This window comes from Mytilus trossulus, chromosome 8 (assembly GCF_036588685.1).
Source record: "Mytilus trossulus isolate FHL-02 chromosome 8, PNRI_Mtr1.1.1.hap1, whole genome shotgun sequence".
NCBI classification, from domain to species: Eukaryota; Metazoa; Mollusca; class Bivalvia; order Mytilida; family Mytilidae; genus Mytilus; species Mytilus trossulus.
In genome coordinates, this window is record NC_086380.1 from 34,746,376 (window position 1) to 34,769,714 (window position 23,339).

At 31.7% G+C, this 23,339-nt stretch overlaps 1 protein-coding gene across 2 annotated transcripts; it reads left to right on the plus strand.

Annotated features, from left to right (window-relative positions):
- Positions 1-1,965: 1,965 nt before the first annotated feature.
- Positions 1,966-22,425, plus strand: LOC134680888 (uncharacterized). Of its 2 annotated transcripts, none has more exons than XM_063540166.1 (10): positions 1,966-2,105; positions 4,475-4,704; positions 5,615-5,740; positions 7,230-7,379; positions 12,432-12,490; positions 13,249-13,357; positions 16,750-16,816; positions 18,232-18,262; positions 20,615-20,691; positions 21,993-22,425. In XM_063540166.1, the coding sequence occupies exons 1-10, from the start codon at positions 1,979-1,981 to the stop codon at positions 22,265-22,267; spliced, it is 1,251 nt and encodes a 416-aa protein (XP_063396236.1). In that variant the 5' UTR covers positions 1,966-1,978; the 3' UTR covers positions 22,268-22,425. The 2 variants fall into 2 exon arrangements, with proteins under 2 accessions (XP_063396236.1, XP_063396237.1); XM_063540167.1 differs by having other exon boundaries at positions 5,615-5,707.
- Positions 22,426-23,339: the final 914 nt, after the last annotated feature.

The window sequence follows — 23,339 nt, forward strand, 5'->3', positions numbered from 1 at the left end:
CTCCCAAAATCAATCCCAACCTTTCTTTTGTGGTCATAAACCTTGTGTCAAAATTTCATAGATTTCTATTAACTTATACTAAAGTTATAGTGCGAAAACCAAGAAAATGCTTATTTGGGCCCTTTTTGGCCCCTAATTCCTAAAATGTTGGGACCAAAACTCCCAAAATCAATACCAACCTTCCTTTTATGGTCATAAACCTTGTGTTAAAATTTTTATTCACTTTTACTAAAGTTAGAGTGCGAAAACTAAAAGTATTCGGACGACGACGACGACGACGACGACAACGACGACGACGACGACGACGACGACGACGCAGACGACGACGCCAACGTGATAGCAATACACGACGAAAATTTTTCAAAATTTGCGGTCGTATAAAAATTGGTAGAATAATGTGTCCAGGTAGGTTGACAGCGGAATGTTTACAGACAACTTGTGATCACTTGTGTGTGACATTAGAATGCTTATAACATTTTCTCGTCTTCTAGAAGCTTATAACTTGCTACTGGAAATAAATATAAATACATGAATATGCATAAGAACGTGACCAACAGAGATTAATTTTAATATTTACTTATAGGGTAGCTAATAAAAATAAGGCATTTTTGTTATTTTTGCTTTTGTTTTTTAATTATAAATAGTAATGCTGAAATAAGCTAGCTTCTCCCGTTTCAGCCACAAAACCCCCCTAAAAAAAGGCTTAAAAATTTTTCGCCTCGCTCCGCTCGGCGAATTGCCTCACTTTAAAAGAACATGCGCTACGGCCTTGTTTTTGATACTGACTATATCATGTGGAATATCTCAACTCGCCCTAACGAGCCCGGCTCGTCTTAGACTCTAGAAATTCCACATGATAAAGTCAGTATCAAAAACGAAACTACCTATTATTGTTTATTTATAACGTCATGAAAGTATAATAAAACATGACCGTGCTATTCCAAAATAAAAGCATGGATACCGTAAAGTTAAAAGCTACAAAATCACTCGCAAACGGGCATAACCACGAGTTGTGATATATAAGCACCGCATGATGGATCCAAAGGAACATTACCGTCTAAAAAAGGGGAAATTAACAATAGGGAAGGAACACGAGACGCCGAGTCTCTTTTGTTGTAAAATTTAGTACGAAGTTTGCATTTTGAAGTTGATGTCTAAATCAAGAAAAAGACAACTACAATTTAATAAAATATTGATCTCTGATTACGTTAAACTACGTAATCAGAGAATCATAGATCAACATTTTAATTAGATTGAGACAACTACTGTTGTAAATGTTCCTTTGGGTAAATTTTTCACAGAGTTATGTTTGATTATAATATTTCAAAAATTCATTGATATTTTCCACTTATTTTTGGAAATAAAAAAGGTTGAAATAATATGCATTTTGTTTTAAATACTCGGAGAAAAATCACAAAAATACAAAATTGACAGCATGGTAAATTTTACACAAAAAAAGCGTCAAAATAGGATAAAACTCTCTTTCTACCAAAATTTTTTTTTTAAAGTAAAATTTATTCAGATTGGTCCCCTTCAACTTTATAGGGGATATGAAAAAAAGTTTAATTGTCTCGGGAACTGTGATTTTTTTTACCGATAATAGCCGAAAAATAGGTTAAAATCGATGAAAAATTAGATAATCATCAAAATTTGCCATTTTCAAATGGCCGTAGCAAAAAGAGGAGTGCACCACTACTATGATTTTTTTTCTTTTTTCTTCACCAATTATTTTGTTACAGTCTTCCTAACTTAACCCAAAAATCAGGTTAAGAAAAAAAAATCTAAAAATTTTTGGCTCCTGAGAGGTGTACGTCCTTAACATGCTTAAGTCTAAATAAAATAAACAAGACCTTTTAGGGGATGTTTACTGCCTTGACATCCCGTGAGGGATCGGGTACGGTCGGTAAAACGAACAGCTAATAACTAATCCGGATTTGATTCTTCGTCATACGTATTTGTCTCTGGATTTATAATAAAGATGGCGGGAACATTAGAAGAGGAAAGGGTTAATAGTTGGATTTTAGACTATTCATACCAACGAGCTTGGAAGGAATTCTCAAGTACAAGCAACATAGACTTACAGACAACTAGAGATTTTATTCAATGTACTAAATGATATAGAATTTGAATTAACGTTCACCATAACAAATGGACAAATATGGCAATGTTTACAACCTTTTTTAGTCTTTACTTGAAGTTGATCTTTCCAAAACATACAATGCTTTTATATATCTAGTGGAACTAGGCCTTACAAAAAAATCTGAGTGCACCGTTTTTTCTTTACTTAAAGTTGAGGTGTAAACAAATTGTAAACAAAGCCATTTTTGTGCATTTGATTTGTTTTGTTATGATGAACAGGTTGGGAACAAACCCCCTGGATGGTGATTATACCTGTATAGAGGGATAAACCTTCTTTAGAGGATAAAATTATCTCTCTATAGAGGGGTATTTGTGTTTGCACTGGATTTAAAGCAAATTAGGGCAGAATGGCATTTTCTAATTATATTGGCTATAATCTCTAGCAGTATGTGCATCAACATATGCACTTTACTAAAAATTGGGATAACCTGTTTTCTGCTAAAGTGACAAAACTTGAAATCTATTGTATACCTATCTGAACACCTGATCAACATCAAAAGGAATAGTTGACCTTTAAAAACCATGTTAAATCTAACAATAGAAATTCTGTTCAGTGAGGCATAAGTGAGTAGAATTTACCTGATCATCACAGCTTTCAATCATGGTGGACAATAGATTTTATATTTAGTCAGATAAGCAGCAAACTGGGCATGTGCATATTTAACTAAGCACATCAATTGGTGCATCAACTGTTGCAGGTTACTGCCATAATAAGTAGAGAATGACATTCTGCCCTGTTTTGACTTAAATCCAGTCTAAACAAAAATACCCCTCTATAGAGGGATGATTTTATCCCTCTATAGAAGGTTTATCCCTCTATACAGGTATAATCACCATAGAGAGGGTTTGTTCCCAACCTGATGAACTTTAACATTTCTCTGATCCTTATGGTCATGCTTATGGTTATAGGCAAAGTTGCAACCTAATAATGTACAATGCACTTGATTGTAAAGCATACAATGTAATAGACAACTTTCGAGTTCGATGCATTTCCATCCAAATCTCTGGTTTTAGTGAACATCATTTGTGCGTTTAGGTGCTTCGTCACTTCCGTTCTAGTGGTGAGCAAGAGGTTGGAAAACTGTAGATCTATATATTGTACTAATCTTGCAGCAAATTGAATTGTCATAATTGACAATCAGCACTGTCATTAGGGAATTGAGATTAAGTACCTACAAATGACCTATTATTTCTAGTTTATCCTACACAATGACGATCACTAAGACGCTTGATGAACGTTAATGGTGCAGGGATACAGACGACCCCCTCTAACTGGTAAATGACGTCACAAAGGCATGTATAATTGAAGTTTTTTTTCTGGTGACGGATGAACTTGAAAGTGGTCTATTAAAACAGGATTGATGTGCCCATACATAGATTTACATGTGGCAAGGTTGTTAATCAGAGATTACTCTGACATCTTATGGCTGTTTTGCAAGACAAGCTGGGGTCGTGGGACGTCAGTGCTCTTCCCATATCAAAAAGTGGATATTTGCCCCTCCAAATAAGATGCGCTGCTCCGTCACATCTCTGGCGGACTATATATGAGTGCTTAACAGTGGTCTCGCTAGCCTAAAATAGAAGGGCGCCGCGCCCTGGGTGCCTTCATCAGCACCCTTCTGCCCTGACGTCTTTTTCCAAAATTCTCTTGTGCCGTTTTGGTGAAATTTTGTTTTATCGATTTCTGATCTCCAAGTTAATTACATATATGACACCTGTGTGATTGCCCCCAGGAGATAATGGGTAGAGTGAAGTTAAACTATAATAACATAATAATAAATTGTATGTTGATGAAGATGTACTATATCATACATAACTACACAAACAATGAAATAAAGACTATAGTTGAAATGCATCTTTATTTAAAAAAACCCAACATATACAGTAAAAAAAAAGAGATTTGTTAACTCGTGATACACACAGAAACGTAGACAAAAAAATGAGCAGTGCCTTTTCTTATTATAAAAAGTGCCCTGCCCTCCACTGGCACCCTGCCCCTTTTGATTTCTAGCTAGAGCACTGCTTAAATGTACACCAACCTGAAACTTCATTATTTATTTGTTTATGTTAACAAAAAGTTTTAGAATATTTGTCTTGAATGCACTCATATCATTCAATAACACTCTTTAGGCACATGTATTTGGAGATGAGGTGATGAAGTAGATGTTTAAATGTGTAAAGGCTATTTTACTTCACCTTTGTGTTCACCATTGTCTCTAAAATAGTGTCCACCTTGATAAAAAGTATTTTAAATTTGACCGACCTCAATATTATGCATGTGATAAGAAAACAAGGTAAGAGAAATAAGCAATATTGCCTTTTAATTTACTTGCAGGGATAGTTACCCAGCCATGCATGATTACCACAGAGAGAAAACAGAAAGTTCAGATTTTGTTGTTTTTGTGTCGATTATCTGATGGCAGTGATCATACAACTCGTTATAGTGTCAACAGTGATATAACAGCATTAGAAGAAGCTCTGAAGAATATTGATAGTATTGAACCACTCGTGGGGAAGAAACATGCCAATTGTTTAGAGTCCATGAGAACCTCTGTCAAGAAACAGGTGAGACGGTCTTCTTCTTCTACTTTAGGTTTCTAGCGATCCTTTAATTATTGAAGATTATTCGCCATACAATGCAGGGGTCAAAAGAAATACAAGATAAATAAGTCTGAATTTACATGCTAACCACAAGTACAGCACTGTACATTGTATTTCTGGGGAGAACAAATTATTTAGATGTTAGTGTGACAATATGTATACCTGTACATCTCAAAAACATTTTAGGGTACAATGCATTCTTCAATAATATACCAGTTTACATAAGTCATCAACTAAATCTGGTCTGTAAAATAGTGTGAAGAAGTATTATGTCATGATAAAGATAAGAGATAGGGCAGTATGTATGACATTTATAGACATAAATCAACTAATAGATGTACATACATGTGACATTCATCTTGGTCTGAAAATATACAGAGAAAAATTAAATGTCTCTAACCTCTGCTAAAAATGATCAATATGTTTAATCTCTGTTATTATTTGAAACATAAGTGATTTTTATGCCCCACCTACATGACCTAGGATAGTAGAGAGCATTATGTTTTCTGGTCTGTGCTTCCATTCGTTCGTCCGCTTCAGGTAAAAGTTTTTGGTCAAGGTAGTTTTTGATGTAGTTGTAGTCCAATCAACTTGAAACCTAGTACACATGTTCCCTATTATATGATCTTTCTAATTTTAATGCCAAATTAGAGTTTTTATCCCAATTTCATGGTCCAATGAACATAGAAAATGATAGTGTGAGTGGGGCATCTGTGTACGTGGGACACATTCTTGTTTAGAGTATAGTTTAGCTGGTAAATATATTAGACCTTTTAATCAGTATAGAATTGTATGTTGGTCTTCAAAATTGTCCAAGAACCATACAACATACATGCAATAGATTTGCCTTTTACATTATTATATGTTACTGCAGGCTGTTTTAGTGTGTTGCAGAGCTGATGATTTTGAAGCAGGGAAAGATGTCTTTAAAAGGCTATGGAAGAAACCTTCATCTAAAGAGGAAAAGGTACTTAATAAATTGGAAAAGCAAGTTGATAAGGTAGGAATAAAGGTTGAAAATATAGCACTAAACAGGCCTCCTAAAAAATGTTTTGGATTGACCATCATCTGCAAATAAAATTTTAGTGAGACAAAGCATCTTTGGTTGTTATATTTTTTTTGACCTAATTAATTCTGTTCATTGACCTAACTATTAGAATTAATGTGAACATTTTTGCAATGTTTTCAATCTCCATGATCTCTGGACAAAATACCTAGATAATTTTGCAAATAAAAAAATCACAATTTTGTATTTTACATTTTGTTAGCATTATTTGTATGTAGTCTTTTTGAAACCTTCATAAGTCAACTCACATTTTTGTAATTTTTTCAACAATTGCAACATTATATCCTAACTATTAGAATTAATGTGAACATTTTTGCAATGTTTTCAACTATTAGAATTAATGTGAACATTTTTGCAATGTTTTCAATCTCCATGATCTCTGGACAAAATACCTAGATAATTTTGCAAATAAAAAAATCACAATTTTGTATTTTACATTTTGTTAGCATTATTTGTATGTAGTCTTTTTGAAACCTTCATAAGTCAACTCACATTTTTGTAATTTTTTCAACAATTGCAACATTATATTCAAACAAAAATTTCTAAAATTTAAATTCCAATCATGTAAAATTAAAATTTGTTCTAAAATGGACATGGAAAACTTGGTTTGGAAAGAAAATAAGACTTGCTTGATTTATCACTATGATTTAGACAGAATCTCGTACCAGACTTCTTTTTACCACATGGTAATCAATTTGTTTTTACCTCTCCTAAATGGTGGATAATCATGATAATAGAAGTAACTCACTCTCAAATTTGTTCATATTTCGAAACCTATTTATTCCCTTGAAAAATTACACTTGCTGATGTTGAGACAGGATGGTTGCTGTTGATTTGATCAACACTGATTTACAAACTACAGTAAAACCTGGCTAAACCAAATCCTGTATAAACCGAAAACCTGCATAAACCAAACATGTTCTCAAGCACTCATGTTTCAAATTGCATGCATTGTGAACCTGATAAAACCGAACATCAGCTAAAACTGAACAAAATATAAAGTCTGGAAGAGGATCGGTTTAAACAGGTTTCACTGTACATAGATGCTACATGTATCTATTGATTATTCATTGAGATATACATTAGTGAATTGCCTCAAATTGACAGCCTTCTCAGTAAAAAAATCTGTTTATTTTTAACTGGATTTATACTAAGTGGTTTGTTTATTGATGGAATTTGGGCGATCAAGCACAAGATGGCAACCAAACAATACTAAAACATTTTGTTTCCCTGAAATTTATGCATAAAAGTGAATAACTATTTTAACATGGTTGAATAGAAATAAAACATGAGCACTTTCTAAAATATGAATTTCACTTCATTTTTTGAAAATCCTGACGATTATTGCTGTTATGATGTTTGTACATGACAAACAATAGCTCTCGATATATAAGAATAATATGATGATATCTTATTTTTACAGAATGCAGTGGAAAATTTACAGAAAGTTATAGCCTCGAATGATAAGGATCATTCCTACATTAAGTTTAATACCTATGAAAGATTTCTGAAGAAATCTGTGGAATACTTATCAGACATTCATGACAGTTTCAGCATACCATACTTACTGCAGGTATTTACAAAACACATATAATGACAGCTTCAGCATACCATACTTACTGCCGGTATTTATAAAACACATATAATGACAGCTACTCAAAACACATATTATGACAGTTTCAGCATACCATACTTACTGCAGGTATTTACAAAACACATATAATGACAGCTTCAGCATACCATACTTACTGCAGGTATTTACAAAACACATACAGCTTCAGCATACCATACTTACTGCAGGTATTTACAAAACACATATAATGACAGCTTCAGCATACCATACTTACTGCAGGTATTTACAAAACACATATAATGTCAGCTTCAGCATACCATACTTACTGCAGGTATTTACAAAACACATATAATGACAGCTTCAGCATACCATACTTACTGCAGGTATTTACAAAACACATATAATGACAGTTTCAGCATACCATACTTACTGCAGGTATTTACAAAACACATATAATGTCAGCTTCAGCATACCATACTTACTGCAGGTATTTACAAAACACATATAATGACAGCTTCAGCATACCATACTTACTGCAGGTATTTACAAAACACATATAATGACAGTTTCAGCATACCATACTTACTGCAGGTATTTACAAAACACATATAATGACAGCTTCAGCATACCATACTTACCTCAGGTATTTACAAAACACTTATAATGACAGCTTCAGCATACCATACTTACTGCAGGTATTTACAAAACACATATAATGACAGTTTCAGCATACCATACTTACTGCAGGTATTTACAAAACACGTATAATGACAGTTTTAGCATACCATACTTACTGCAGGTATTTACAAAACACATATAATGACAGCTTCAGCATACCATACTTACTGCAGGTATTTACAAAACACATATAATGACAGTTTCAGCATACCATACTTACTGCAGGTATTTACAAAACACATATCATGACAGCCTTAACATACCATACTTACTGCAGGTATTTACAAAACACATATAATGACAGTTTCAGTATACCATACTTACCTCAGGTATTTACAAAACATATATAATGACAGCTTCAGCATACCATACTTACTGCAGGTATTTACAAAACACATATAATGACAGTTTCAGCATACCATACTTACTGCAGGTATTTACAAAACACATATAATGACAGTTTCAGTATACCATACTTACTGCAGGTATTTAAAGATTTCATAGTTTTATTATGCCCAACCTAGGAGAATTTTGTTTTTGGGTCTGTGTGTGTGTTCGTTCAATTTTTATCTATTTGTCAGGCTTCAGGTTTAATTTTTTGGTCAAAGTAGTTTTTTTTTTTATGAAATTGAGGGCCAATCAACTTGAAACTTAGTACACATGTTACTTATGATGTGATCTTTCTGATTTTTATGTCAAATTGAAGTTTTTACCCCAATTTTATGGTTCACTGAACATACAGTACAGGTAAGGACTTATTTTTATGGAAGCCTTAATCCGTCTAGATGTCAGACTGGTCGGACAGTTGTCCCAGAGTTATAAACACCTGCTGTGCAATATCCAAGTGGAAGGTCGTAAATCAATCTGTACCAGCTTGATTAGAATTCAATTTTACCTGTACAGATATATTTGTATTTATGGAGAATAGATAAATGTAAAATATTGCTTTCTATTCAAAGAGAAAGAATGGAAATTAAAATTAAATATAAGAATTTAAATTAAAAATTAAATATTTAGAATTAAAATTAAAATTAAATATCATGAATGTGGGATTTTTTTTTTATAATTTGAAAATGAAATAAAGACGATTTTTAACAATATATTGTGTTGCCAATTATTATAATAGTTTTGTGCCAATAAACTATTTTGTATTTGCAATTGTATTTGTAAACCGTAAATATTTCATCTAATTCAAAATAATAAGCCTAATAATAACCAAGACTGTTTTCAATCGAAGTTTAAATCAAATTGTTGAGACATCAATCCCGTAAATTACACGAGTTTTCATTGATGGTTATATTATTTCCCCCTTTTAACGTCCTGTTCCATTATATGTTATTATTAGAAACACAATTTTAAGTATAAGGCCAACATATCGTATTTATAAAATATGTATAGGCATTGTGAATAAAGTTATTTTCCTTTTGGTACAACTTTCCCCGTCGGAGCCTTTACATCAATTCACACCTGTCAATCATTTCTCGCAAGTAAAACATTTTGGTCAGACAGATCACTCGTGCTTTCTATTTTGACATATTTCCATTTCCCGTTAATCTCTTTGAAAGTCAAACAATTGGTTTCTTTAAATACAATATTTATAACGCCGTGATCATATTTCGATTCCTATTTTTTCTTTAACAAAAAATTGTTGACATTCGAGATATTGCCTTTCTATTTTCATGTCTCGACTCTTTTATGAAAATCGCCGGTGTTTTTATTATAAATATATTTTACGAATCGATACACGAAAATCAAAATTTAACCTTATATAGTTTATTGAATAAATGCACATGTATACCCCAATGGGGTTGAAGGCTAATCGTACTAGTCATGATCAGCTGTCTTTACTTTTTCGTCGTACTTCTAGTCATTCTATAGCTCGCGCAGTCCGTAAGAATTTTTAAATCGATGTTGTATTATTTCCGAAGTTTAAAGGAGTTCTCCAAAGTAGAATATTTAAATGGGAATCCGGGAAATGACTGATAAAAATAAAACAAAAAATAGTTAAAGAAGACTAAATTTTTTTGTTGATTTTACATGTATGTAAATCGATTAAATTTCTATTCTGGTCAATCGATCAAGAGCCTCAAAACTAACGCACAATACTGTCAATCATTCCACATCAAATTTAATCATGAATGGATTTTCCCACGGTCGTTCAGTAAGGTCATCTGAGTTTACTGTTACGACATTTCCCGCCATATAAAAATCTCGTGCAGTGGACAAAATCGATCTTTAACATCTTTTATTAGCATTCAATAATATTGTGAGTGGAGTCAAGTTAAAGTTCAACCACGTGCTCACGCTGTTGATCACTAATATGTGTATAATGGAATTATCTTTTCACGGCAAATTTTTCTTACCAAATTGCTGTTAAAAATATATAACATACAAGTTTCCTTTTTTACATGGATTGTGCGTAAATTAATATTACGCAATTAATTTAAGTTCGGGTTTCGGGATTAACATTTTCGGGATCTTGGAATTCTTTTTTTTCGCGATGTCGGGATTTTGATTTATTTAAATTCGGGACCTTGGGACTTCGTGTTGTTAAGCCCGGGATTTCGAGATCCGGACCCTATTTACCCCCTACCCCCAAATGCAGATCAATTATATAAATTTAGCATAATGAACAAACACGGAAATCTTAAAATAAACTTATGTCCGGGAAGAATCAATATCTTCTTCTAGTGTTATTATTTGCGTTCTATTTTATTGATACATCTCCAACTTTGAAGTTTCGGACAATAAATTGTTTACAGTAAAAAGTAAAAACTACAAAGAATCAGCAAGCTACTAAATAATATATAAGTATTGCTCACTGTAATTATTTTTTTTTTTATCTCGGGACTGACCCAACACAGACTGAATATTAAATACATATTATAGAAATATTTTGCATGTGGCCGCATCAAACTAACCCTGGAAACAGCATTCTGCTAATGGATTTACGAGTAAAACAAAAATAACCGTAAGCTTCCAGAAATAGAATAAATGTAAAAATATTTATGTTTGAAATTTTATGCAAACAAATAAGAAACAGATACACAAAAAAACAAAAAATAAACAACAAAGAACATAGAACAAAAATAATTTTGAGGAACAAATTAGAAAATAAATAGCAGTTGAAATATAAAAAAACATAATTAAAAAAATAGGCTATTTTTATTAAAACAAAGTTTTCTCCAGTACTTCACCTGTAAAAATATTTTATGTCAAAAACGTTGTAATCAATAAAGTGGTTAAAATTACAGGTAACCTGATTCTGAAATCAGTGAACCGTAATTCTAGCAGCACGGATTAAGATGAAAGGACAAATATATTGCCAATCACACCTGGATTTGTTGATTAATGACCATACTACCTACCATAAAATTGTCCGATTATTCATATCCGACTAGACGGATTAAGACATCCATAAAAATAAGTCCCTACCCGTACTGTATAAGGTGATGGTACTCACTTCAGGTAAAAGTTTTTGGTCAAGGTAGTTTTTGATGAAGTGGAAGTCCATTCAATTTGAAACTTAGTACACATGTTCCCTATATAGCTTTGATATGATCTGTCTAATTTTTATGCCAAGTTAGAGTTTTTACCCAAATTTCAAGGTCCACTGAACATATGAAAGTGTGAGTGGGGCATCTTTGTACTTTTTTTATGGTTTCCAGAAATTGTTTTTGTAAAAATGACAACCTTTTAAAACAGCTTGTTATTATCAGAAGCATTATTTGTTTTGCATGGAAAAATGAAAAGATAAAAGATTGATTGTCATTCTCACAGTCTAGATCATGTAGATTAACACTTGTTCTGTGTTAAATTTGTTTCCTTGATAAAGTTGCTAAAACTGAAACTTTTATTTCTAGACAGATGAAGATGCATGTTATCAACTCTTGTGATAATCCACTGAAAAAATAGACCCATTCTGCCATTTCATTAATACTTATGAACATTTAAGAAAAGTAAAAAAATAAAATGAAGGCAACTCATCTTAAATTTCATGCATCTGAAGCAATTTTCGCGAGTAGAAAAATAACGCGAATACAAATCGTCGCAAATGTGTCAATCTTTGATCTTTCTTTAAATAGCCTTGAAGTGGTCAAGAAAGGGTAAAATGCGAAATAAAGTATCCGCGAAAATAAGTTGGTTTACAGTATTTCAAAGACATGGATGTATAAAAACTGAATAATGGTTGAGAGCTATATGACAGAAAAGGGACATAAGAATATTAGCCAAATCCCTCAAAGGGTCAACTTTTCTGAAACATCTGTTTCTTTACACATGTAAGACATATTTGAGGTTGCAAATGATAATTGATAGTATTTACATACTTCTTTATACAAATGTATATAATTACATAATTACATATTTTTCCAGCAAGCTGAGTCTTATGAGAGGAATAGCCATATGAAGGACTTAATGAAAGGAACAATCAAGTAAGAGTAATGTGTTTCACTACAATTAAATACAATGGACCTTTTATCACCACTTTGCAATAAACAAAAGTATGCTGTTTGGCAGCGTTATCGTCATCAACACTGAATAATTTGTGATTGTTTTAATTTTTTTTAAGTCAAATCATAGTGGTTGATATTTTAATAAAAATCAACATTACGTTATTTGATTTGGAATGTATCGTCGTTGGGCTTCTAAAATGTTGTATATAACAAATTTTTCAAGAAAAAAATATCTCAGAAACAAGCTTTGAAAATTTTGGCAAAATGCATGCTTCCAAAATGTCATATGTGAACTTGAACATTTTTGTAAATAGCAGTGAAATAAAAACTTTGACATTTTGGATTATCCAAGAACTTATATTATTTTCACAGAAATAAAGAAATTTTTTTTTTCCCAAAGCTATTCTACAACAATTTTCAAGTTTTCATACAACATTTTGGAAGCAAACTTTACAAACAACTGACATTAGCAATTTTGTAATATGTCTTATTTCACACATTTTGATTGGTCTAACTGTATGCTATTTTGTAATACCAAAAATTTCCTCCCGCCCAGACCATAGGTGTCAAAAAGTATTTTTAGCCAATATACGACATTTAAGAAGCCCAGCGACGATATGTCATTCTTGAAAAATTAAAAGCAGCTTTGAATTAACAGCAAAGAGTCAATTCACCTAGAAATTATTGAAAAAAAAGAATTAAAGTTAATATCTAATACTGAATCTTTGTATTTGTAGATTTAGTAATACAGAAATTCAACAATATATGACAAGTAATGACATCAAAAGTCTGACACCAAAATCTCAACAGAATCTGGAAACCAAGCTACAAAGGATAAGGGAGACTGTAAGATTGTTTTGTAAATACTGTCGATTCATTTTTATTTAAGGAATGACTGTGATATTTTTTTTGTCTATGATGAAATAACATAAAAAATTTGGTGCACACTGAATAATACGCGTAGCAGGTTTTTTTTAGCAGTGTGCACCACATTTTTTATGTTATTTCGAATAGACAGAAAAAATATTACAGTTATTTCTTATAATTTAATTCTAAATTCCATTTAAACTGTAGAAAACCATGAAAAAACGTTGATGACGTCACGGTCACATGATTAAATTATGTCTATGGGCTCATAACAAAATAACGTCAGCCAATCAGAAGATGTGTTACATCCAATATTACATTATTGTAGGATACCATTTTTGTCGAGCCTTTGACTTTAGTCGAAAAAGCGAGGCATAGCGATCCTACATTCCGTCGGCGTCAGCGTCGTCGGCGGCGTCAACAAATATTCACTCTGTGGTTAAAGTTTTTGAAATTTTAATAACTTTCTTAAACTAAACTGGATTTCTACGAAACTTGGACAGAAGCTTGTTTATGTTCATAAGATAGTATGCAGATGTAAATTTTGTAAAAATAAAATTCCATTTTTTCCGTATTTTACTTATAAATGGACTTAGTTTTTCTGCCAGGAAACATTACATTCACTCTGTGGTTAAAGTTTTTGAAATTTTAATAACTTTCTTAAACTATACTGTATTTGTACCAAACTTATACAGAAGCTTGTTTATGATCATAAGATAGTATCCAGAAGGAAATTTTGGAAAAATAATTTTCCATTTTTTCCATATTTTACTTAAAAATGGACTTAGTTTTTCTGCCAGGAAACATAACATTCACCAGTCTCTGTGGTTAAAGTTTTTGAAATTTTGATAACTTTCTTAAACTATCCTGGGTTTGTACCAAACTTAGACAATAGCTTGTTTATGATCATAACATAGTATCCAGAAGTAAATTTTATTAACAAATAAATCCATTTTTTTGTGCATTTTACTTTTAAATGGACTTAGATTTCCTGCCAGGAAACAACTCATTCACTCTGTGGTTAAAGTTTTTAAAATTTTAATAACTTTCTTACACTATTTTGGACCTGTACCAAACTTGGACAGAAGCTTGTTTATGATCAAAAGCTAGTATCTATAAGAAAATTTTGTTAAAATTTTGTTCCTGTGTATCTGTATTTTACTTCTAAATGGACTTAGTGTTTCTTCCAGTTTACATTACAGACAGTCTGCAGTTAAAGTTTTTAAAACATACTGTATTTTTACCAAACTTGGACAGAAGCTTCTTAGAATCATAAGATAGTATCAAGAGGAATATTTTTATTGATTTTATTCCTCTTTTGTTGAGCTTGCGATTAACAGAATAAGTAGGCGAGACACTGGGTTCCGCGGAACCCTTAAGAATTTTTTATGGATTTTATCTGTACAAGAGAAACCACAAAATCTAATGGTTCACCAATATTCTTCTATTGCATGTATTGGGTTGTATGCAAACTTTGGAAAAACCTCAGAATCAAATATCCTTGTAAATGCCAGATTTTCCTTTTCCTTAAAAATTGGTATCCATGAAATGAATATCCAAAGTAATGGTACGATGAATACAAAACTGTTCAGAATTCTATTTAAAAAAAATACCAATTTTGATCATTGAGAAGCTAAATATTCCTTATACCACACAACCTTATTAAAACATTTAGCTGACTTTACACAGTGTTCTCCCCAGGCCCTTAAAGGACCATGGGCCCGCGATGTATATTTTTTTACCACGGTGGTATCGTTCTTGCCACGATGTATAATTTTTCTCCGTGGTGCTAAAGTTTTCGACCGTAAATCGGTAGTTTCAAACCACTTGTTCAACTTTCCGTGAAAATTGACAAGTTCTAACCAGTTTAATCCAGTTCTGACAGGTAGATTGTTTACACCACGTGATCAATTTACCTTTTGAGGTTAACCATGATGATTGGATTTAATTGATGTACATGATTCTTTTGTGTTTTAATTAATTAAGAGATCATAATTTTATTAACAGACTTGTGAGGGACAGGCAGACATTTGTTAATGAACTCTTCTACGCCAGTTTTTAGTCAAAATAATTTGCCGGTTTGAAATTAATTGTGGAGTTACTTCCCCTGAATTAAATGCTCCTAAAATGTAATTTCTCTTTGAAAATAAAAATAAAGTTCAAATTGAATGCAGAATACTATTAGAATGTTACATTAAGGATAAATACTTTCTTAAAACATACCAACAAAAATGTTTTGCAAATTATTTTTGAGAATCATACCTTTATTAATGCACAGACATATTATTTTAAATTGGTATTTTTTTAATATTGGCTTGTATGGCAGAGCGAGGGCTCAAAAGACTGCCAAGCATTAGTAGAATGTAACTTAGTTCTATAGACAGAACTTTGGCTATAAATGAATTAGATTAAAGTCCTTTCATGTCAGGTACAAAGTTATAACATAAAAAAACAATTGTTATGAGGTTAAAAGGAACCAGGTCTAAAACTATGAAAAAAAGTTTTTAATTTACTGAAGGTTTAATCTTGTTCAAAGTTCATTGTTATGGTGAAATCTAAAATGGGAATGTTTAGTGTAACTACAAGTATCAGGAGAAAATGGCTTGATCAAAATATTAGAAGTGACTATAGTTTAAAGACTAATTGTGCTTTCTTTTATTTATTCTTCAAAGATATCAAAGTATCCAAACTGTTTATTGATTTACTTTTTCTACCAATAATTTTCTGGCCCAAAGTCCATACAACACAGTACCACAGTAAACAAAACAAAGACAAAAAGGTAATGACAAAAACTAACAAGAAAAATTTAAGCGACGCAAGGCAACACAAAATATTGCAAAATTCATTTCGTCACGCGTTTCCCTGGTGCTATCCAAAAATCCTGGGGAGAACACTGCTTTACAGAGTTATCTCCCTGTGGTATTAGGTACCACCTTAAGATGAGCACGTTAAGGTAGAGATAGTTGTCATACAGGTTGTAAAATAATTCATTAATTAAAATTTATTAGAAAGATATTATTGCCTTTTTGGAAAAATTAGAATGTATGTAAATAAGCCAAAACGTTTGAAATGAGAAATGTGTAGTTTATTAGCAGCAGCATTTGCGCTTTTATACCTTACTTTACAAAAGCAGGGATTTACTGTTTTTCTTCTGTTTGGCAGTCTGTCCAATGAATATTTATCATCACATTTTTATGAGGAAGTACATTACAAGGATTTCTGAAATTTGGTTTCAGGGTTTATATGCATCAGCTTTAACTTGCCATAGGTTTTCAGATTCATCACTCAACAAGTTCCTGTTTGAATTATACTTTTAGTGGGAGGGGCTATCATTAATGAGCTACTACTCACAAATACACTGGATTTTTCAGAATCAAATTCAGGAAAGTGACATAGAAGAAATGGAAATCAGTGTAAATAATAACAATGCAGAATCAGGTTAGTGGATCTCATATAAACATATTTTCACTTTTGGTATTTAGCTGTATTTTGCCTCAGAATGACCTTATATCACCTCCGAATAACCATTTGACGTCAAGCAACAATCACCTTTTAGTTGTGACGTCAAATGTCATGATGTCAAAGTTTACAGGAACCTGTGTGATGTTATGTCATGGCGGAAAAATTTGCATACAAGTGTAAATACGTCTCTTCTTTCAGTTTTAACCTTAATGGGTATAGCAATGAATGAGAAGCATAAAAGTGTATGATACATGTATTGAATAACATAAGACACGTGTTTCATCAATAATATTAGATTTTGAAAAACTTAAAAACAAAAAAGTGTCTAAAAAGAGAACAGTAAAACCAGTATTGTACAGATTGTCATGACATATCTGTCTTAATTGACAGATTTCTGACTTGAAATTCGCTATGTTTGGAGATTGAAGATCTGATGAATATGGGTATATTTTCTTTTACAAACACAGGTGTATCTATGCATTTACTGTGTTAGAGATCATTTGATTGCAATTTGAGTCATTTGTCAAATACAGATAAAAATATAGTTATTTAATCAAAATGTCTTGTGCAAAATGCAAGGCAGAGGATTCTATAAGAAAACAGAAATACTTGTTCAGGCCTTTTCCCCAACAAAGAGTTATGAATTTTTCATGATGTATCAGTACCTTTTGGTAAAAATGGGCATGTATGCACTTCAAAATGTACTGGTAAACTTGTACAAACAGAAATGTCTTAAAGCATGGCTGGACCTATATACATAAAAACTGACGAGGAAAGGTAACACAGGGCCACCGAAAGCTTTATTATTGAAGCCCAGGTGGTCAAGTGGGACGGCTACAGTGCAGGCGATTTGGTGTCAAGATATCTCAGTAGCAATGGTTCGAATCCCGGCGAGGGAAGAACAAAAAAGTTGCGAAAGCAAATTTACAGATCTTACATTGTTGGGTTGACGTTTAGACGTGTTGTACATAAAAATATAGATACATTATCATGATAATTGGTTCAAAAACTCCCTAAATAACAGATTGCCTCAAAATTTTGGAGGCCCATTATTTACCCATGTAAATCTTTACATTAGTCCCAAAATCAGTTTACATTCTCTTAGTTGACTTTATAAAACTTATACAAAATGCTTATTGCCATACAACAACAATGAATTTGGGTTGGTCGTGTTACCATCTTGAGATATGTCCCTTTATAAGATTATATGCAAACATGTACACATTCTTCATTTATTTATAAAAAAAATCACATTTATTTTCTGGTCTGAAAATACATTTATTCCAACATGTCAAAAGAGAATCTGTATTTAAGGATAAATTCAGTAAAACTTGTCTTTTTAATCTTGATATAATAATATTTTTTTTAAGTGTAATATTTATGTGTTTCAGATGAAACAGAACCAGAAGAGAATACTTCCAGGTTGGTACAATTTTTATTAGCTTGACCTTAGCACAACAAATTGTAGTATATTGTGGATTCATTTATTTTTGTGAGTACTAATTTTCGTGGATAGAGAAAAATTAACATGTTCATGGATATTTAGTTTTGTGGTTGTGCCAAAATCTGCACACAAGCCTATAGAAAATTGGGTGTTCGTTAAACATTTAATTTCGTGGTTCACCTGTACCCACGAAATCCACGAAAATTGGTATCCAACGAATAATAATGAATCCACAGTATCCTTAAATTTTCATATACTCCTCCTATGTTTAAAGAGGACAATTCAATGTAGGTTATCTTAATAAAAATTGAACATTAGACCAAATGACAAGGATGTGTAGCCTACATTAATGTCCAAAATCAACCACATGGCATGCTATAAAAGGTTCTCAGGATAATAAGATGGTAAAAAAATTCAAAAGAAAACTTTAAATGTACTTATTACATTTGAAGAAGGAACAAATAAGACAGAAGACCAAAAGACAAGCACTGGACTACAGGTTCCAGGTTGGGCCTAAAATAAAATATTGTTTGTTTCTCCAATCCCGACCGACCCTGCAAAAACGGTGCTACGCATGAAATTTTATTTAGAAAATTATTTTATTCCTTTCTGATTTTCAGACAGGCTGCATCGTTCGATATTGTTCAAGCTTTTTGGAAAAAATAAAATTATTTCCCTACCTACCTACCTACACCTTGCTTGGCAGGGTCGAAATTGGGGAAACAAACAAAATATTAATTTAGGCCTTGTGGACAGACACGTTAAATCTCTGCAAAGTCTCAAACTGGTCCCTAACCACAGTGTTGTAAATTACAAACTGTTAGAAAAGTTGAATTTGACCCATAGTATAAGTACTGAACACAAATACAAGTAACCAAATGACAAAGTACAATAAATACTGAGCAATTTTTTTTTTGTCAGTTACTAACCTTTAACGCTTGTTCAAACATCTTTTAGAGACCATTTTTGGGGAAAGACGGCTTCAAACCGTCAATCCCCTATGGGGTTGACCAGAGTGACACTCCCTCACATCATTCATTTTGATTTTATACATGTTATAGTGTGGGAAAACCCCCCAACAAATCTTACTTAGATTTCTTCTTGGAAGAAGCAGGGATATCCTTCACCAGTTCACTGGTTTAATATTTCAATCATTCTTAGAGATCGTGCACTAATTACAAATTTGTATTTGTTAAATCTAAACATAATATTGTTTACTGTAGATGATTTAAACATCAACATACAATACTTTAATTTGTAGGTCAACAACTTTCAAAATCAACAAAGATCGTGGGGTTACATGAGACAGGGGAAAGAAACGATTTTATTACTTTTTTCAAGTCCTACTAATCAGAGACAAGAAGCGTCAAAAAGCGACAAGAAGCGTCAAGAAGACTATTTAGCGACAAGAAAAAAATATTCTTCTTGTCGCTTCTTGTCGCTAAAATTCTTCTTGTCGCTAATTAGTGAGACCACTTTTTCTGTAAAAATTCTGAGAATCTTCCTCCAATTCAGGAGCACCTCAATTGATGAGTAATTATCCACTAAAATAAAAGTTAATGTATTTAAAGACTTCAAATGAAACATTTCATTGGATTAGTAGTCTTCTATTAAAACTAAATTTTTGTGTACCTACATAATCATTGTAATGGTAAAAAAAAAATAATAAAAATTTGCATTTTGTTGTTTAAACATATTTATTATTTACAAATATTTCAAAATATAAGATTTGGAAACAAGCTTCACACAGTTTACATCTCTCATATTGTTTTTTTTTTATTAGTACCTGATTCCCTGTGATGAGAGTTATAACTCCGAACTTCATAAAATTCATTGGAAATTTAAAACTGAATAGATTTTTCAGTCCACACTTTCTAAAGAAAAAACCTAAAAATCCAAGAGAACTGTCACAAAAAATGGAAAATGGCCCGAGCCTGCAGTTCAGTAGTACACAATCAAGATTTCAGAAAATATTGTAGTTGTTGTGAAATGACAGAATTCAGTTGAGTTTTATAATTAGCTATCAACTTTAATCAAATGTTTAGATTTAGAAAATGCAGATCTCTTTCATTGGTCCAAATTGAATCCTAAACTAAGGAAATGAAATTACATAAACAACAATTGATTTCAATATTGTCAACCTTTCTACATGTTCTAGCTGTTCTCTTTTTCATTCTTCATATGAAAACTATCAAAAGATACCCCCCCTTTCCAAAAACATAATTAAATAGAAACAAGGGCCGTCTTTCCCCTCAGAGCTATTCAGCTCTTTGATTAATATTAAGAATGACATGAAGTTCCCATAAGTTGATTTTATTTTAATCTTTCAGACTAAGAAAGATGAGAAGTGGTCGACAGACTAGTACACCAAAGAAGTTTGATAAGGAAGTCAGTGATGATGAAAGTGGTAAGTAAAAGATAGTTCACAATGTTTTACATGGGTGTACTTTATAAAATTAGTAAACTACTTTTATCTTATTAAACTTTTTCAATTCTCCAATAACATGAACAAAGGAGTAGGTCCGGTAAGGACTCTTTTTGGCCTCAAATTTCAGTGTCATCTGACGAAAGATTTTGACCACTTTTTAAACAATTAAGTGTCTATTTCACTTGATTCAATTAATTTATGTGAAAGATTTTAACTGATTTAGTCATTAAAAACGATCCGATTCAAGCTCAAATATGAAAAATCTCTAAAATATGCCAAAAATCGACACATTTCAGATGGTTTTTGTCAAAAACGAAAGTGACCATCCGTGTTCATCCACAACCTTTATATATGTTATGTATTATCATGAAATACAACTAACATTCCAATATTAAGGATGAACACGAATGCGCCCACTTTCGTTTTACACGAAAATCGTCTAAAATTTTACTAAAATGATAGAATTTTGAAGATTTCCGTAATTTAGCATGACTTAAGAGTGCTACAACCCGATATATGTACATTGTATTGTCAAAAACTGCCTATATTTATGTAGCAGAATCATTTAACTGTCCAGTAAATAACTATAAGTTTACATTTTAACAATTTTGTATAACTGTTATATTTTGGGGCCAAAAAGGGGTCTTACCGGACCTACTCCTTTGCAATGAAATGGTTCATATTTTTTTTACAGTACTTTATAAAGAATATAGTTTATAGTACAAATATAATTAATTAAATGAACTGTCTGATTTATTTGTCATGATCTTCACTAAGGCAAGTCCATGAGTCATGGACTCGTGAAAATCTGTCTGGACTCATCATTTTCAAAATTGGATTCCAAGATCATCAAGATTGTAAAATGTTGTTTCACTCGTGCACACATATCATTTCATAATAAAAGTTTAAAGATAATAAAAACTCTATTTTATTATAGGAACTGAAAACATAAATGAAATAGAAAATTAATTTCATTTTCTTACTCTTAGACTGACCATGGTAAAAAAAATCCAATGATTTGCCTTCGTTATAGAGAACCATGTTATGAATAAATTTATGCAACAAATTCCTGAAATTTAGATCTACAAATGTCGCAAGACTTTTTACCAAGCGGCATGTGTATTTGTTTCATGGCAGTCAAAGAGTATCAACTGTTTGAAAAACAAAATAGTAAAGAAATGATTGAATGTATAAATAAATTGCATGTCTAATATTATTTTTTGTTAATATAATATAAGCTGGCCCACAATATCCACAATTCTTTGCCTTTTTCTTTGCAGGCAGTGAAAAAATATCTCCTCTGCGGAAACGTCTTGGACTTGAAGCTGAATCCTCCATTTTGAATCCCAGGAAAGGACAAAGAATTCCATGGAATTATAGTGAATCCAGAGACTTTTATAAACAAATCAAAAAGCATGGTGTAGGAAACTGGTCTAAAATAAGGGACGAATTACATACATTTAGAACCAATGTACAACTGAAAGATAGATGGCGCTGTATGTTAAATAATGAATCATTGATTACAAAATTGTCTAAAGAATGTGGAAAAATGTGAAAAGTTTTGATTGCTTGAACAAGCTATGCTTAGTTTATCAAGCTATGTTAAACTTCTTACTCACAAATATTTTTAATTGTTTTTTAATGAGATAACAAGTTGATTTGAGTTCAATTGTTGTCAACTCTGCTAAAGTCAATAAATAGAATTTTGAGACAGCCTTTTTAAGAAATTCTTATCTTGCTTGTGCAGACAAAATTATTATGAATTAATTAGACAATTTGATGATATTTTGTTCAAGAATGATATCTTGTAAAAAAGATGAGAAGTAAACTGGGAAATTTTTGTGCTGTCTTAATTTCAAAATTTACCAACAAAATCTAGATTAGCACCATTTGGAATTATCAATGTCCCGTGCCCTATTTAAGATTTTTCTTTATAAATTAATTAGAAATGTACAGTTTAAATGCATGTATTGAAATCTAGTGATAAAACCAAATGACAAGCCTAATATTTTAAATCTTTATCTTTGTGTTTGAATTTCCTAAAAGTTGAAATATTTGCAGTCTTTTAATTTCCTGTTTCAACTTTTACCACTTAAACATGTGAAATAGTGATATTAAAACTAATGCAAAAATTTCCCTGTTTACTGTAGTATTAACTTAAATTTTGTATTTGTAATCATTTCATAAAAATTGGTTATCATGGGTAAATTTTATTTACAAGCATGCACTTATTTTATTAAACTAATTCCGATACAAAATGATCATTAGAAGATTGTGAAGACAGTTTTCTGTTTGAAATATCAAATTCTAATATGACGTCCTTATTACACTTTGTTAACAAAGCCGTGTTCTAATGAGCACAAAAAATATGTTTGACACATGCGCAAGGACTTATTGCTTATATTAATGTTATTTCCATCGTTATCCTTTAAAATATATACATTTAGGCAGCTAACATAAACTTTTATTATATATTTTTATGAAACAACACATATTTATCTTGCTAGTAGTTTAAAACTTATCAAATATGAAATGCAATGCACAGATTCCTCGAGGAGGAAACTGGAACAGCCAAACATTTTTACGGTAATTTCGTATGTTTCGACTTATAAAAATACTATGTTTGT

What these genes read in the sequence shown, in the direction of transcription:
- LOC134680888 (XM_063540166.1), top strand. Translation starts at nt 1,979, where the DNA reads ATGGCGGGAACATTAGAAGAGGAAAGGGTTAATAGTTGGATTTTAGAC. An exon ending in TTAATGAAAGGAACAATCAA is followed by an intron (nt 12,491 to 13,248) that starts GTAAGAGTAATG and finishes TTGTATTTGTAG; the next exon opens with ATTTAGTAATACAGAAATTC. An exon ending in AGTCAGTGATGATGAAAGTG is followed by an intron (nt 20,692 to 21,992) that starts GTAAGTAAAAGA and finishes TTTTCTTTGCAG; the next exon opens with GCAGTGAAAAAATATCTCCT.